The 17,404-nt window shown below is 45.4% G+C and overlaps 1 protein-coding gene across 2 annotated transcripts; it reads left to right on the plus strand.

Annotated features, from left to right (window-relative positions):
* Positions 1-849: 849 nt before the first annotated feature.
* LOC6726385 lies at positions 850-16,820 on the plus strand. Of its 2 annotated transcripts, XM_039297740.2 has the most exons (11): positions 850-1,411; positions 7,366-7,639; positions 7,919-8,892; positions 8,955-9,051; positions 9,166-10,081; positions 10,153-10,656; positions 11,047-11,154; positions 12,155-12,421; positions 12,487-12,639; positions 12,703-13,782; positions 13,876-16,820. In XM_039297740.2, the coding sequence occupies exons 3-11, from the start codon at positions 8,248-8,250 to the stop codon at positions 13,934-13,936; spliced, it is 3,831 nt and encodes a 1,276-aa protein (XP_039153674.1). In that variant the 5' UTR covers positions 850-1,411; positions 7,366-7,639; positions 7,919-8,247; the 3' UTR covers positions 13,937-16,820. The 2 variants fall into 2 exon arrangements, with proteins under 2 accessions (XP_039153674.1, XP_039153675.1); XM_039297741.2 differs by lacking the exon at positions 11,047-11,154 and having other exon boundaries at positions 853-1,411.
* The last annotated feature ends 584 nt before the right edge of the window (positions 16,821-17,404 follow it).

The raw sequence follows: 17,404 nt of genomic DNA on the forward strand, positions 1-17,404 counted from the left end.
CACCAAATAAAGTATATATCTATATATTTTTGATCAGGATCATTAGCCAAGTTGATCTGGTCATGTCCGTATGAACGCCGAGATCTCAGGAATATAACAGCTAGACGGTTGAGATTAAGCATACAGATTCTAGAGACATAGACGCAGCTCAAGTTTGTTGACCCATGTTGTCAATGCCCACAAACCGAACAAAACTGCCACGCCCACACTTTTGAAAAATGGTTTGATATTTTTTCACAGTTTTATTAGTCTTGTAAATTTCTATCGATTTGCAAAAAAAATTTAGATACGCCCACTCTTACGCCCTAAAACCGCCAAAAACTGCCAGGCCCACATTTTTGAACAACTTTTTGATAGTTTTTCATAATCTTATTAGTCCTCATAATTTCTATCGCTTTTCACGCCCAAACTTTTGTATAATTTTAAAATGTTTTCTCATTATATTCCCCATTATCTTCGATATCCCAGAAAAATGATGCAATTTCGCCTTAACAGGCAAGCTTTGTGATAAATATTCGATAAGTAATTGGAATTGCCGTAACGAGTATCCGTTTAGTTACATCAAGTGAATTGCCGTAAGTTTTAAAAAATAACGAGTATTACATTCGCGATAGAGATGGCCAAAATAGCGATAGTTGTAAGGAGTCGTAATTTCGTGCAATCTTCCTCTTCCAGTGGCAAAGTTCGCGGGCAGCCTAGCTTTTCCAGCGGGCCGCGGGCACTGGTTTTTCCGACTGCGTTGCCACAGGGCTGACCGCAGCTTTTCCACCCGAGAAACTTGGCGCTGGCGCTCTCGCTATCGCTACTCTCTCTGCCGCTCTCTTCTCGATTCGTTTCGATTCGCTCGTTGGCATTCGGGTTGCCGAAAAATGGAGACTGCTGCTGCTGGCGCTGTTGGCGCAGGAAAATCCATTTTCCATTTTCCTACATGCGGACACTGGCTCAAAGTATCGTGTGCGGCGGACGTCCTTGTCGTGCGTGCGTCGTTTGCTCGCGCTGACGGTGTTTTTTTGCGTTGGGTTCAGGGAGCACATCCACATCGCATCGGGCAACATGGAGACATAAGCACCAGCTAGGCGGAATAACAAGAAGGCCCAACTAGAAGAAGAATAGAAGAACTCTGTATTTTGCAATCGCACAATTGGAATTTCGAATCGATTTATATAGTGTTGTGTGTTCTTTGCGGTTCGTGGTGTGCTGCATTTTCGGAAGATGCCTGGTTTTTTCTTTTTGTTTAGTGAGATTTTCTCCTATTTTTTTTATCAATTTCGGTGAGAGTGCTGTGCAACGAAAGGGAATACGCAAAAACGATTTTTTTTAGAAAGTCGCGAGAGTCCCCGAAGGAGAAGGCCATACATAGAAACGAAAAGGAGAAGGAAAAGCGAAAACGAAGCAAAGGCAGCGCAATAAGGTAGCAAAAGAAGACAAAAAAAGGAGGATAAAAAAACGATGTATTTGTTTGTGTGCGAAAGTGCGAACACCGTTAGTTATGCTAACATTGACAGTGAAAATGTGAACAATACGCGGAGAAAAGAGAATCGTCTGCATGTGGAAAATATGAAAAGTGCCCAATAATACATTTTCACTTGACCCAGACGCTGGTATGTGTGTGTTTGTGGGAGTGTGTGCTGCGAGTGTGCACACCAACACACACAATTTGTGGTGTGGCGGAGAAGACAGTGAGAGTTCCGGGAGAAGTTGCGAACCAGCTGGCTCGGTGGACGTAAATATTTAATTGCCCACTGGGTGTATGGGTGTATGTATGTGTATACACACGGTTGTATAAAAATACGGAAATGTGTGTACTTGGTGATTTTTGTTTATTGTATGTTATTGCAAACGAATTTCGAATGGCCAAAGGTGTGAGAGTTCAACGAAAGCAACAAAAAGAGCAGCAGCAGCGGCCAAGTCCTGAACTCCCCAAGTGAAATAACTGTTTTTGCGCAAAGTTTTCTGCCGTTATTGTTGTTGTTGTTGTTACTGCTGCTGCTGCTGCTGCTGCTGCTGCTGCTGCTATCTGGTTGTTGATATTGTTGTTGCACACACACACAAACAGGCACCCTAGCAAAATCATCATCAATTACGCCCCCTCCATAGAAAAACCGGAGAGTGTGTGCGTGTGTGTGCGCCTATCAAAGCTCTCTCTTCGCCCACACTCACACACACACGCATGCAATAGCACCCGCACCCGACACACACACACACACACACGGCCGCACATAGAAATATAGTCCCCCTATAGGCACACTTTCTCTGATACTGTACCGTTTTAGTTTATTAGCTTGTATTCCCCCTTCGACAGTGGTGTTCGTTGGCCAGAAAGTCTGTAAAAATGTTTGTTGATTCGATCTACAGTGGAGCCTGCCCAAGTCGATCAGCGCTTTCGGCCTTACGTCAGCTTGGCTCACGAAGGCCAAAACGACCCCAAAAGTAATGGGAGACAGCTGGTTCAGCTGGGCGAAGCTCCAAAACATTGCTGGTGGGGGGGAAACTCCTAACTTAACCTTAATGTTTTCATTGTCTACTGTTGATGTGAGCACTCTTCTCTTGGCTTATAACTTCGAAGTTATGCCGAAATACGATTTGTTTACGAACTTTGTACGCGGTACTAACATGAAGTTAGTCCACCATTTAGATATCAGTTGTAGTTCTCGATAATCGCCAGTGGTCATAGATGACAATTTTACTCATAACCTTAAAAATCGGCGAGAGGTGTTTGAAAGTATGCAACTAATAACATTCTGCACCATTATGGGCAATTCCTGTGTAACCCTCGAATGATTGTTATCTCAATGCCTTATCGTCGCTATTAGATATACACTACACTGATCCCCAACAGGTATTGTTTATCTTTTCTTCTTCGTACGCACGTGAAATTCTTTTCAGCAAATTCCCAGATGTGTGTGAGTTCATGTGCGTAGTCATAAGTTATAGAAAACGGCCAATTACTCTCCCTGGATAAAATTGATTGGACGTCTAGTCGATCCATGAACTGCCCTTAAATTAAAGTTCTATTACGAATAAGTAGTTCGATATCGGTGTGAATGGGTGTATGGTACCGTACCGTACCCATGGTACACTTCCATTATCGCATGTCTAGCCAAATATGTTTGATGGCTCGGCCTTATTTTATGGCATCCGAATATCGAAAGAGTACAAACAAATTTAGCCCCGGCCAGCAAGTACATACCAAATCCAGACGTGGCAGTGTTGATTCCCCATTCCACACTGCACACTGTTATTTTCGCATTTACGGCGTAATTACTCAGCCAGATCTTGATGGAAAACGGCGGAGCGATCGCCACTACACTCATCTGTAGACAGCCCAGTTCACTCAGATGGGGCCACGACGCCCATATCACATGACCAGCCGGCTCTACAAATCCGCAGTGGATTGTGTCTTATAAAATTTGGCCGGTCACGTAAGATAAGCTTCTTAAAGATATATAGATATAACCGTTCGGTCATTCCCAACAAGATTCCTTTTGTTCATTAACGTACAGTTTAACTAAGCTGTTTCGTGCAAATTCTTTATATTTCATATACATATTTCCCTTTAATTGGTAGCCTTAAGCCCTTTGAAATTCCAAATAACAGCTCCTTTGGACTTCGTTTAAAATAGATTTCATGATTTCCAAGTATTCCTATGGCCTCTTCAGTGATTAACGACTATTGTTATGCCAATGCAGCGCAGGAGGTCGAGTGGTAAATGCCAGGATCTGTATCTAATCAGTTTTGGGAAGCCGTTCCAGCGTGCTGCATAGTCTTAGTTCCGATGCACTGCTGCAGTTGTGGGCTCTCAAGGTGGGCGTTGTGGGGTGGTCGTGGGCGTAGGCGGCGGCGTCAGTGTTTCGGTGGCCTTGACCAAAGTAATGTGTGGGAAGATTAAATCCTCAAAAGAACGTAAACAATGGGGCATCTTAAAGTAATCCTTTAACAAAGCCCCCTGCTTAAGGCAACTCGAGAGCCCAGCAGCCAGCTGTAATCGCATCAACTGCGCCGTGCAACCAGAGCGCCATTGCACGAGATGGTAATCAATATCAATGCAAAGATAAGCTCCTACCACTGCGAACTGTGGGCATCTTGAGTTTCCTGAGTTTCCTCAGTTTCCCCAGTTACCCCAGTTACCCCAGTTTCCTCAGAGTTCCCAGTACCCAATAGTCGGGGTAGCCAGGGCTCAGTGCTCAGTACTTAGTGCTCAGTGCTCGGGGTGCAGCATTCAGCACTGCGAGGGACGACTAAATGCTGCTTCAGAGTCAATTTGCATCCCGTGTCGGTGTGTTGTGTTGTGTGTGGCCCAGAACACAAGGATATGTGTGTGCTTTCTCATAGTTAATTCAGCCTTGTTTACGAGTTGGTTAAGTTGGCCAAGAGGCTCGCACTTGTTTACTTTAAAGGTTTATTGTTCATTGCATTGTGGCGCATATAGGGCAGCTGGTAGGATCAGGATTTCGAGTATCCTATGTGATAAATATAAGCAAGAAATAATATATCTCACATGTGCATCGCAAGCTCATCGGGCTCATTAAGTACTTATTTATTTGTACAATCGGTTATTAAGAGGTCCACAGCTGTGGACAGACAATCGAAACGCCCAGATTTGTTTATTATGTTTGGCAATTTTTCATCGACTGCCAGATTCCGAGTTCCAATTGCAAGTGTTTTTTGGGGAGTAGCGGCCAAATTGTGGTTGGGCGGGTCCACAAAGACACATAATACCACGCGTATGTAATAAAAAGTGGGCAAACCCGATGTGCAGCAAATTAATAAACTTTTGCTAACTGTGCGATCATGTAACATTGGCACAAAAAACCAGAAGCTAAGGCAAAAAGGAGCAAAAGGCAGCCAGAGAGTCAACAGCGAGAACAGCAAGAACAACAAGGACTGCAGGCAGGAAACCTCCCTCGCAAACGGAAACTCATTTGCCAACAGTTTGAAACCAACTTCCGGCCCAGTAACGACGACAACGACAAGGGCAGCCGCCTGCGACAAATGCATGACAAAAGTCACATTTAAATGGGCGAAGGGGGGCGGGGGGCTGGTGGTGTGGGTTGTGGGGGCGGGCACTTCACGTGGGCGGGGCTGGTGGGGAAAACGCTTCAACAGTGGCGAGTGGCGGCAACAAAGCCCAACAAAATCAGCGCTACTTATCAAAATTAGAACAGCAAATCTCGGCAAACAAATTAAATATAGTAAAGCAAACTTTCCCACTCGCTGTTTGTCATATACATATGCACATATATATATGTATATATGCGATGTATATATATATATATGTGCATATATATCCGCCAGCACAGGAAGTCCGTAAAGCCCTCATAATGCCTCTGTGCTGCTGTTCGGTAACTGGAATAAAGCGTTCCAATTATTATTATTTTTCGGGGAAATGTCTGGAGTTGAGCCGAATGCATCGGGAAATTGATTATTATTTTCCCGCTTAGTTTTGAGCTGTTGTTTTTCGGGCTAAAGTATAGGTAAATAAATACCATCTCAGTTACATTGTCGTGCGATTTCCAGATAAGTTTAACCGCCTTGAAAGCAACCTATACCACCTGATTAGGAATGCAGATGAATTATGAGTTTAGAGCTCCCCTTGCTGATTGGTATTCCAAGAAATCGCTCCGAAAATATCCCCCATGAATGGGAAAACCACATTTGTTCAGCCTGAAATTGTGCAGATTTTTGCAGAATTGTAAACGCAAACAATTCGAAAGCTCGGAAGTTTGCCGTAAAGTCCCCGATTTGCCCAGCAAATTGCTGAAGTACGCAAATGCATGCGTGTGTCCTTTGAGTGGTTCGCCATCATCGCTAAGTACGCACCGGGCACGTCTTACGTAATTGAATTAAATCCTTTTTAATTTGCTAGAAGCGGCCACTCGGCACACACATAAGGTGGGCACCTAATGCTCTGCCCGAGCATGAGCCTAGAGCTCCAGAGCTCCGCTTGATTGACAAATGAACAAATCGATGCGGAAAGACAGCGCACGGAGTGCATTATTGATTGGATTGAAATGGCCCCGGGGATGTTTAAATTGACTTTATCGCCTCGCCAGTCCAGCGGGCATATCTAGAGAAGGCTTTAAGAAGCTACAACACATTCTCATTTCTGGAGCCAAGTGTTGCGAGAACGCCAAAAAGTATGCAGCGAAAATGAAACTACTTTCGAACTCGGCTATTGCATACTTTTGGACACCTTTATACGTGTTTTGTATGCAATGACTACACCATCGCATTTCTTGAAGGCTTTAAAAAGGCTACAAGTTTTTATTTCGAAAACAAATTATTATTGGTATAAATTAGGTATTAGTATCATTTGGAATTTCGCAAAAAGTATTGCATACTTTTGGATACCTTTCTAGTTCTTTTTTCTGCGACTCCACTGATTGAATAGCTTCACAAATTAATTGCTTAAAAGCTATCAAGAAGCAACACAATCTTATTTGTAAAACAAATAAAATTAGTATCAAATTAAGCAAACTTAACTATTGCATACTTTTGAACACCTGTATAGAGGATTTCCCCAATGATACTGTGTACTTCAAAAATCTTCCCACTCCTGAATATATATATTTAGGGGCGTTGTTCGCCTGCATCTTATAGTTACCAATATTGGTGTCACAGACCCATTTTTCTGCCAATTTAAGCCCAACAGCCTTTGTTATTTTCAAATGCTATCATTAAAGGAGGCGCAGTAAAGCTGGCACATTGGAGTCGCACGCGAGCGGCTCCACTGCTACATGTATCCACTGGTATTTGGCTGGAGCGGAAAGAGGTCGATAGGGCAAAGTGCGTTTGTTAATGACAAAATGGTTATACAAGTTTGCCGCGGGCACGCAACTACAAATAACAAGAATGAAAAGCTCGCTTGGCGAGCCAAAAGTCGAATACCCTCGCAGCTGCATAACAATTTGTTATATTGTTAGTTGGAAAATCATTTTGAAAGGCCACTAAACTGCGGAGCATTAATGCTGGAAATATATGTACATACATAGGATATAGTCAGACATAGTCATGAAACTAAAGAGGTAACCTCAAGGATATAAAAAACAGTATCCAGTATATCCTTGCTATCCTTTCTGTGAGGTAGGAAAGTCGCAGAGGCCAGCTTAAAACGTGGAGAATGGGGTAAATTGTTCAATTTGGCCCAGAAAAACGTATTTCCGTTTAAATTCCGGGTTAAGGTGGGAGTTCCCGCCAGCAGCACTTGACTGCTGAAGGCACTTAAAAAGATGTCTGAAAGTATGCAATAAAAAATGACGTCGTATTTGAATGAATGCCTGAAATGATCAAGTTAGTTGGCTTGTATGTGTGTACACAAACAGTAGCTGCATATAAATTGATGTATTTTCTGTACGCCTTTTGTAGGTTTTCACCTGCACACACCGCCTTTAAAGTCCTGACACTGAATACCCGCCATTTGGAGGCCATGAAAGCGGGCTATTTATGGATCGAATAAGTAAAAGGAGTCCCAATCAATTTAAACACCAGTTCAGCATCTTGCGGTGGTTGCTACAGCAAGCTGGCCGAGAAGAGGGCACTCCACAAGGGCTTCGCCGGCGATAGGCGATAGGCGATACTAGGGGGCGTCACTTTTAACGGAAAGAAAGGAGAAGCCAACCCGACCGAACCATGAAACATTGTAAGTTTGCTCGTTAGTCAATCGACAAGTTTTCCAGCGATGCGCATGTATATTGTAAGGTGCTTTCCTTCGATGGGATTTAATCGGAAATGTTTACCATCCTCGATGCACACTGTGGGTGTCTAAAAGTATGCAGCGAAAATAGAATCATCATGATACCCCTCATATCGACGAGACTTCAGCTCGTTAAAATATTGCAGCGTACTTTTCGACACTCTTATGGAAGACTTTGAAACTCACTTCTTCCGTTATTTCATCGAACTGTTTGCCTATTTTCAGCAAATATTTCCATACACAAGGACATGATGGAATTCGGGTAACTAAAACCGAGAGCAACGCACACAATTAGAAGTAGGACACATTCACCGAATACTTCATTCAGCGGTAATAAATCGCGCAAAAGATCATGAAGCGAACGGATACATCCGGAACGCGTAAATGAAAGCACACTTCCGAACGAAGCAACTTTGATATATATCAACCAAACCGAACTGTTCCCAGCGGATCAGTAAGAACCAGGACGAACAGGAGGACGAGGAGGAGGCGGACGAGGCCGACGGGCCAGAGACGGCAGCCAAATCGCCGCCGCGCCAGCGGGCACAGCGGTCATGGAACCACCCGGCGGAGTGCCGCCGGACAGGGATCGGCAGCTGGTGCTCCGTAATCAGTCGGCGGCCCTCGTGCCCGTGGTCGTATCCGCACCAGCCACGGGACCGGGTGCAACCACGCCCAACCCGCAGCCACCGGCACAGGCCCAGTTGTCCCTGGTGCCCAGCAAGCCAACCAGTCTGAGTCTTCAGCCGCATGCCGTGCTCCAGGCCATGCAACAGTTGTCGCCCTCGGCGGGTGGCAACAACAATGCCAGTAGCACCGCCGCCACCGCCACGAGCAGCAGCAGCGGGAACGCGAACAGCGGCAGCAGTCCCGCCCTAGCCTCCACCGCCACGGCCATATCGGCCACCACGCAGGCAGCCACTGCCTTCAGCGGCAGCTCGGTGGGTCACCACCACCTGCAGCACCACCACCAGCATACGCATCCGCATGCCCCACAGCAGTCACAGTCACAGCCACAGCCGCAGCACCAGCTCCAGCAACCGCATCCGGCCAGTGTGCCGAGTGCAGCGCCACAAAGCCACCATCACGGCTCCATATCCGTCAGTGGGTCAGGCGGTGGACTACTCGGCTCCAGCGGCGGCAGTGGCAACCAACAGCAGGCCATCGAGAAGCTATCACGACCCATGGCTTTCGATAAGGTTGGTGCAATGAGCTGGCATATCCTAATTGAATTGCTCCAATATATTTTGCATTTCTTTAGATGGAAATGCTGGTGCGGGAGATGCAGGATCAGGAACATGGCGTGCCTGTGCGACAGCAGAAGATGTTCCTGACTTCCATACCATATGCGTTTATGGGTAAGTGGTCCGTTACATCATCCAATCCTCACAATGTCACGTTAACTTGCATTTAGCTTATAAGGATTTTAATCGGATTTAACTAATCGCTGATTGCATGTTGGCCACTTTTAGGATACGATCTAATTGAATGGCTGATGGATCGCCTGCAAATCGAGGAGTCGGAGGCCCTCAACATTGCTAACCAACTGTGTCTGCACGGCTACTTCTTTCCGGTCAACGACTCAAAGACGCTGACCGTGAAGGACGACTCGTCGCTGTATCGGTTCCAAACGCCCTACTATTGGCCCTGGCAGCACAAGGCGCCGGATAACGTGGAGTACGCCATCTATTTGGCCAAGCGATCGCTGCGCAACAAGCAGCGCCATGCACTGGAGGACTACGAGGCGGAGGCACTGGCCTCGCTGCACAAGAACCTGAAGGGCAAGTGGGACTTCATCTCGATGCAGGCCGAGGAGCAGGTGCGTCTGGCCAAGGAGCGCAAGAAAGGTGACAAGATCGTGGGAGACTCGCAGGAACGAGCTTACTGGAGAGTTCACCGTCCACCACCTGGCCAGTTCACTCCGTTGGAGCCCTGTCCAGTGCCTTCGCGCGATCGTCAGGGCCTCAAGCCCAATAAAAAAAAGACTGTCGATGACATGCAGCGCGACGTTGACTACTTGGGCAAGTCGCTGAATCGGACGCGGATGAAGATGTCGCAGGCCTGCGAGTCGCTCGTTTGCTACTCGGAGACATTCTCCGAATACGATTTCTTTCTGCAGCCGGCACTGCCCTCCAATCCATGGGTGACGGAGGATATTGCCTTCTGGCAGCTGAACAACACCTTTGTGGACATTCCCACAGAGAAGCGCGTCAAGCGGTGGGCCATCTCCATCGAGGAGCTCGTCTCCGATCCCACTGGCCTGCAGGAGTTTACCGGCTTCCTGGAGAAGGAGTACTCGCACGAGAACATCCGCTTCTGGATAGCAGTCAATCGATTGCGCCGTTCCGCCCACTCCCAAGTGGCGCGTAAGGTCAACGAAATCTACGAGTGCGTATGACGAACCCTCCACTTGATCACCTTTATATGTGTGAGTAATCTTTGTTTTGTTGTTGTTGCAGGGAGTTTTTGAAGCCCGGCGCACCGTGCGAGATTAATATTGATGGCAAGACCATGGAGAGCGTGCTCAAGGGCCTGAAGAATCCGTCGCGGTTCACTTTTGACTCAGCATCGGAGCACATATACATGCTGCTGCTGAAGAAGGATTGCTACCCGAGATTCATACGGTCGGAGCACTACAAACGCCTGCTGGACACCGGCATACAGCCGTCGTACAAGAAGCGCTTTTTCAACTTTGGCGGCGTGAGCGGTGCCAAGAAGAAAATGACAGCCGCGCTGAGTAGCCAGCCGAATCTGGGGGATGCGGCCAAGGGACCCAGCGGCACATCCGCCGGCAGCTCCATGATGCAGGCTCCACCACCCGGAAATCTCGCCCGTCGTCGTGGCAGCGATCGCAGCCTCACGGGCTCCGCCCACGAGCTGGCCGTGATCGGTGTGAACAAGGATGCCGGCTCCAAGGTACCGCACTCTCATTCCCAGAGTAATCTCAGCGAAATCCCCTTCAGGTAAGTAAAGATCTCGACCGGATGGAGAGGTGCTGAGTGAGTTCAGTTCAATAATCGATACGATCGATATTCAGCGAGCTAATTTTTCTGATTTTTCGCAATGTTTGATTTGCCTGAAAGAGCCAAGCTAAGCAAAAACATCGTTTTGATTTTTGGCGACAAAGCTTTTGGTTTCCATTCAACATATATACTACTATACTACTAACTTTTTCACGATGCGCACGAGACCTTTAGAACGAAAACAACAAAGAATCCGAAATCCGAAATCCGAAACCCGATACCCGAAACCTGAAACCTGAAACCCCCCGAACAATTGAACAACAATTGATACTCTAACAATTGATTATATCATATATATGCCATACAATTTACATCACACACGCACTGCAGTAGCGATTCAATTTATCGAGGCGATATGCCACAGCGCCACATGGCGATCATGGATATTGGGATATATGCGGCTTACGGGAATCGCGAAAGTAGTTTGCAGGCACTTCCGTAAGACATGTTTATTGATTGGTTTTGCGAAACGCTTACTACTTACCACTTGTACTAACTAAACTCTTTCCAAACCCTAAACGTAATGCTAGTTTTCTCCTATCCACACCTCTTTTGTTCAACGTTCGATCTGTGCCCCAGACCTTTGCGTTACTTGCCTTCTGTTACCCTCGACTTGTCGCCTCTTCTGCCCATCTTTGAGATATCCAACTATTTGTCCAAGCTACTAGGCAACTTGAGAGCTTAATATATATATTTGTTAACTTTAGCATAAAATATTGCATCTTGGGGGAATGGGCGACATCAAACTCTTTTGTAAACTTACTTGTTGTCTAACTTCACCGCAATGCCCTTAGTATAACCGGTACTTCAGCATTAAGTTTAAACTATATTCTTGAAATATGTTAATATTCCTATCCAGCTTAGGCTCTATTTTGTTATGTACCTAAACTAGTTTTGGGATACAACCACCCAGTCCGATTGATCTTACTAAAAGGATGTAGCTCTTGTGTTTTGAATCGAGTACCGGATATATGAAAGTCGGATGCACCGACTTTGGCATTCCCACTTTGCTGTTTCCTGTCATCTGTATCTGTCCAGCGAGTTGCCAGTTGCCCCTGGAGTCTGTATGTCACCACTGTCACCGCTGCGATCCTGTTTGCCTCGCCTCTCTTCCAGACTTCACCAACTGTCTCCGAATATACATTGTTTCAATCGTTGCTATGCTCGAATGTTTGCTGTTGTTATATTGTGTGTGTTCTGTACTATTTATCTACCATTTCGACATAAGATAAATATGGCCGATTTGACTGTTCGTTTCCGGATGCTTCTCCCATGCGCCTCTTACCCTTTTCTGTTACCAATTGTACATATGCATATATGTAAGTCTACGTGTTGAACACCAGCATTCCTTTTAACCACCGTCTAAATGTGTATATAGAGCATATGGTTTCCGGGAATTGCTATAATGTATATATGTGTACCATGGTTTGTCCCGCAGAGAAACGCCAAAGACGAAGACCACCGTCCTCGATGCCACGGAGTCCACATCGTCGTCCACAGCTCTGGCTGCGGCGGCCAGCAGTGCCGTCTGCCCGTGGGATGACCCAGCCGAATTAGTACCGCCGCCGCCGGCGGCGCAAGTGAAGCTATCCGTGTGTCCCTGGGAACTGGATAGTGCCACAGAGACGCCGGCAGCGGCTCCAGCAGGTGGAGCAGGAGCGTCGAAGATCCTAAGTTCCACCGGGCAGCCAATGCGATTAAATAGGTAGGCGCACACCACCCAGAAACTCCGGATGTTTGGACAGCCAGTAATCAACATTTTATGCGCAGCACTTCCTCGGACAACAGCGATGTGAATGATCGAATGCAGCGCAATTTGGGCATTCGCCATCAGAACACCGTGGACAGCGGCGAAGCAGGCATAAAGCGTCTGATTCCCAACATTCCGGAGCAGCGTCGGGCGTCAGTCTCATTTACTCCAAGGTAATCAAGTGCTTTCATGCCAAATCATCTCGAATTTTAAAGCGTCTTCTATTGCCTTGGCAGCCCCACTCCGGATTTCCAGCTAGGACGCACTCCAACGACGACCTCCTCACCAACTGTGGCGCCCAGCAGCTCCACTCCGCTGCAGGCACGCAGTGCTGTGTACGGCAGTGGCCAAGGCATCGCCAAAGATCCGCCATCTGGCTCGGATGTCGATGCGGAATTGGAGGAGGAACTGAACAAAATATCCCTGGGCGAGTCCTCCACATCGGAGCCGCCGCTTCTAGTAGTACCCACCCCCGAACAGACCCCGCCGCCCATAACGAAGATCACGCCACCACCGGGAGAAAGCGAGACTCAGGCGGATCAGGTGGTCGATTCGACCGAGATCCCGGGAAGCTCCTGTTCAACCCAAACCAACCAGCTTGGCGAGCCCACGGCGACTGTGACCACGGTCAAGGAGGTCCAAATCGAGCTGATCGAGCAGGGCAGTGGTGTCCAAACAGAGCCAGGTAGTCCGCCCACCATTAAGGTCCTGGTGCTAGAGGCAACTACTCCCGTGTCCGCTGAGACCGCAGCAGCAGAGCCAGGCGAGGATCTGGCAAAGATGGCCACCACGACCAACACCACCACCATCACCACCGAGGATCAAGCAGTGCGGGCGGACGATGCAGAGAGAGACGCTGAAATCGAGCAGACGGTTCTGGACGAGCTTTCACCAACCACCGACGAGTACCAGGAGGGACTGCAGTTTGGCGATGCCAAGGATGCAGTGGATGACTTTGACAGCATAGACATTGGCTATATACCGCCAGCACCCACCCCGGCGCCCTCCATGGCGCCCCTGGCCGAACTGGACGTGGACACCGTGGACGATGAGCCGTGCGAATCGGCCGCTCCTCCTCCCCCTTCTCATTCTGCTCCGCCCAGCAGCAGCAGCAGGGAACTGGTGATGGCCTCCGGCTCGGTTACGGCCACGCCCACATCCAGCAACGAGGAGGCGCGTAAGCGGCGCAAGAAGCGAAATTCCGAGGGCAAGAAACTTAGCTCGCAGGACGAAAAGGACAAGGATGCGCGCGAAAGGGCCGGCGGCAGCAGCATGGATGCAGCTGACCACAATGCGGTGTGTCCCTGGGAAGACGAGTTAGTATAAAGCCATGAGTTTCACACCCCCTAAAACGTGGCTAAGTCCGCTTTCTCCTTCTCCTTCTCCTCCCAACCAATGCTCATCCACAGGAACGTCAGCACCAACGACGGCACCTTCGTGAAGACATACGCCACACTGGGATACTTATGAATAAAGCCCAATCTGTTCAAGACGGTGGTCAACAAGTTGCTGAAAAGGAAGCCATTGAAGAAGTAGGGCCAGGCCTGGGTAGCTAAGTTTATTATACGGAGGGAGTATCTATTATAATACGTACACATGCAAACATATTATGTAAATGTAAGTATTTGAATAATTGAGTGTATGCATATGTAAATGTTAAATGCTTCTCAAGTTCTTGAAGCCGTTGAATCAAACGAGGCGCAGTGGTTTATTGCTGAAAATTTCAATTTCAATCGAAACGAAATGATACGAAAACGGTCTATGAATGCTACAAAAATACATACTTTATCTACAGACGTACATACTTATTTACAAAACCAAGTGGCTAACATGGCTAACGTGGCTAACTAGAGTAACGAGAAAAATCAGATGAAAACTAAATGGATATTAATGTGTTTAAAGTCGCGAGTGCCGCCTTCTGATTCACTTGTAAAAAGCGATACGATGATAATTAAACGGAGCTTAGATTCGGCGCAGCAGACGACACATTTTAATGTATACAATGTATATGATCTTTCTGCGCATAAGAAACAATTTTCCATAGTTAATTCGAAGCTACACATACATATATATATATATATATATATATACTCCCCCTCAAAGTCAAAAGCAGTAATCAAGATCGCGATGAATATAGACCATAATTTGTATTATAAAGTTAGGCAGGCCAGCAGTGGGAACACTTTTCACAATCCATCTGCGATCAACTATGTATTTTCCCCTGGAAAAGCTCTTGTTATCCCAGCAAATTTGTGACCTCGAGAACCCCAGGATGAGCTGGCAAAGGGCAAGCTGGTTGTGCCTGGCACTTGGAATACTATTCTTGGGGCCTCGATCTAGAATGGGGACAATACTATCTGAAGTTGTGATGGTGATGGCGATCATGCTTGCCCCTTGCCAACTCAGGAGCCCAAGATTTATTCAGCTAGTAGTACAAAGTGTTGGGCCTATGTAACCATGGCTCCGATTCACCAACTAGAATAAAAGTCCCTCGCATAATTAAATGCACAAGTTGCTGCGCAAGTAGTTGCCATTTGAAATCTCAGTTCGAAGTTAATTAGCCGTTTCATTTCACGCGTACATGCCAGAACTCACGAGCCCCAAAATTGATGTGCAGTGAAAATGAAACACAGTTGGAAAACGCAAATATTTAGGAGAAGAAGTGATTATGTATGTAGATTATTAGAGAACCCATAGCCAACTTTGCCAGATTATGTATTATGTATGTGCCCATGCGAAACTGACTTGCGCGTTCAACTTGTGCGTTTCAGATTATATATACCCACGTGTCCTAGCAATGACTACCTAGTAATTTTCTCTACTCGACTAGAAATGTATTGAGCTGCCCGCCCAAACAATCGCAGTGGTTAGTATAACACTAACCACTTCTTACTCGTAGAGCCAACATCCATCGATGGGAGGGAGGCGAGATGGGACGCATCTCTAAGATCAAATTCGATCGATTCGAACTTAACTTAATGTGAATCTAACAAATAGAAGAGACGAGTATATGAAACAGATAAACAAAGAAATTAGAGAATCAAATTAAGATGAAATCCTGGTTGTTCGCGACTAATACCTTTATATGAATCGAAAGATGATAACTTATCGAAGAACTATTACAATCTAAGTACATATATTTCTATTTTCATTGTGCATATGAATTAGCTACTTTACTGTCGAAAACCGATTTGCTGGTAAACAATCTTTATATGGGATATCCGAATATCGGAATATCCGAATATCCGATTATCTGAATATCTGAATTCTCTTTGTGCTTTCTATGCTAAACACACATTTTTGAACTACTTCAATTAACGAGACGAAAACCCAAAGCTGTAACACTTGAATTCCGAGATCCGTACATAAGTCCCCAAAACGATATCCCCAATGTAAAGAGCGTACCGAAAATCAAAGCCAGTGTTGCATAGATATTACGAAATAGTACGATGGTACGGTACGGTACGGTACGGGTACGGGGAGTACATACATCAGTATAGAGCATATTGAACTTATAGAGCATATAGAAAAATAGGAACGATGTGCCGATGTGTAGGGCGTGCGTACAAAATGTGTACATGAAACCACCGTTAACTTTGCTTCATGCGAGCCGAGCAATTAAAGAGTTAAAGAATAAAATACAAAATGAAAAATGAAAAATGAAAAATACAGATACAAGTGAAAAATGAAAAATGAAAAAAAGAATACCTAATGCAAACAGAATAAATCAGCAGCAGCAGCAGCAATAGTTCCGAAATTGTTGTCGAAATATATAATAGCAGCTTTTAGAACAACACCAAGGAAGTTGTAGTAAATGCGGAGGAAAATTGTATTGTTGTTGTTTTTTATGTACATTTACTTTTTTGTATTACCGTTGTTGTAAGTCAAATATGCCAAAAATGAATAGTTTACTAAGAGTTTACAACAAAAGATTCAAATGCAGGCAAGATATGAATTACTTTAAACGCAAATCGCAAGAACAAGTTCCGAATGTTTTTAGTAGTCAATGGAGAATATCTTTTAATCGCTTACACTAAGTGTTCCCATGCATATTTATGGGTTCCTTGCCGAAACAGAAATCTTACATAAACACAAATATAACACAAGAGCGCGGCTGTCGACTTTACTCCACCCCGGTACTCAAAATGTTCGAATAAAAGAGTGAATAAGTTACTGAATCATTGCATGCAACATAGAACGACTTTAGCTAATGGAGAATCGTGTTATTATATTCAATTGTTACCTGATTTGATCCCATTTCGCTATTATTGAACGTTTGATGTGCATTTAAGTGATTCCCCCACCCATAGCATTCTGCAAAAATCGTCCTAGTCGATAGAAAATGCAAATACAAGATCATACGTTCTCGATTCAAGTGTTTAACTTTAATATTTTAAGTTTGAAGAAGTTCTTCTACATTTTGTGATGATCCAAAAATGTTTTTTTTTTTTAGAACTGGCTGCGATTTTTTGACTGTAGTGTTGGAATTTCGCAACCAAAAATGTTGCTTGTATATTTAAGTGGTACCATTGTGTTATTTGAACTTTTGAGTATCGGGTGAGCATAGAACTAAGGAACCATTAGAGGTCCGATGGATTGATTGAGCCGCCACAGAGCCATTTTGATAATAAGAACAAAGAATTCGATAACTATGTATGTTTAATGGATTACATAAGTGTGTACTACTTCACGCAACAGGTGGGTGGCATTGCCCTGCAAATATTTACTTTAATTTCTGGATAATTAGTGCTCACATCACTGATTAGAGGACAGGAATGCGCAAAACAATATGCTTAATACATAAGATTCCAGAGCTTTTAGTAACGCCATGTAAATTCTGGGTCATGAATACAGTTGTGAAGATTGAAGATTGTAACCGAGGCGTTTGTTATTATGTATTCAAGTCATTTATTATAAGTGTATACAGCTTATACTATT

The sequence above is a fragment of the Drosophila simulans genome, chromosome X (assembly GCF_016746395.2).
Source record: "Drosophila simulans strain w501 chromosome X, Prin_Dsim_3.1, whole genome shotgun sequence".
Taxonomy (NCBI): Eukaryota; Metazoa; Arthropoda; class Insecta; order Diptera; family Drosophilidae; genus Drosophila; species Drosophila simulans.

Excerpts from the sequence above, each read along its gene's own strand:
- LOC6726385 (XM_039297740.2), top strand. The coding sequence starts at position 8,248 with ATGGAACCACCCGGCGGAGTGCCGCCGGACAGGGATCGGCAGCTGGTG. Across the intron at positions 10,657-11,046 it reads CTCAGCGAAATCCCCTTCAG|TAGCGATTCAATTTATCGAG; the intron begins GTAAGTAAAGAT and ends CACGCACTGCAG. Across the intron at positions 11,155-12,154 it reads AGTAGTTTGCAGGCACTTCC|AGAAACGCCAAAGACGAAGA; the intron begins GTAAGACATGTT and ends TTTGTCCCGCAG.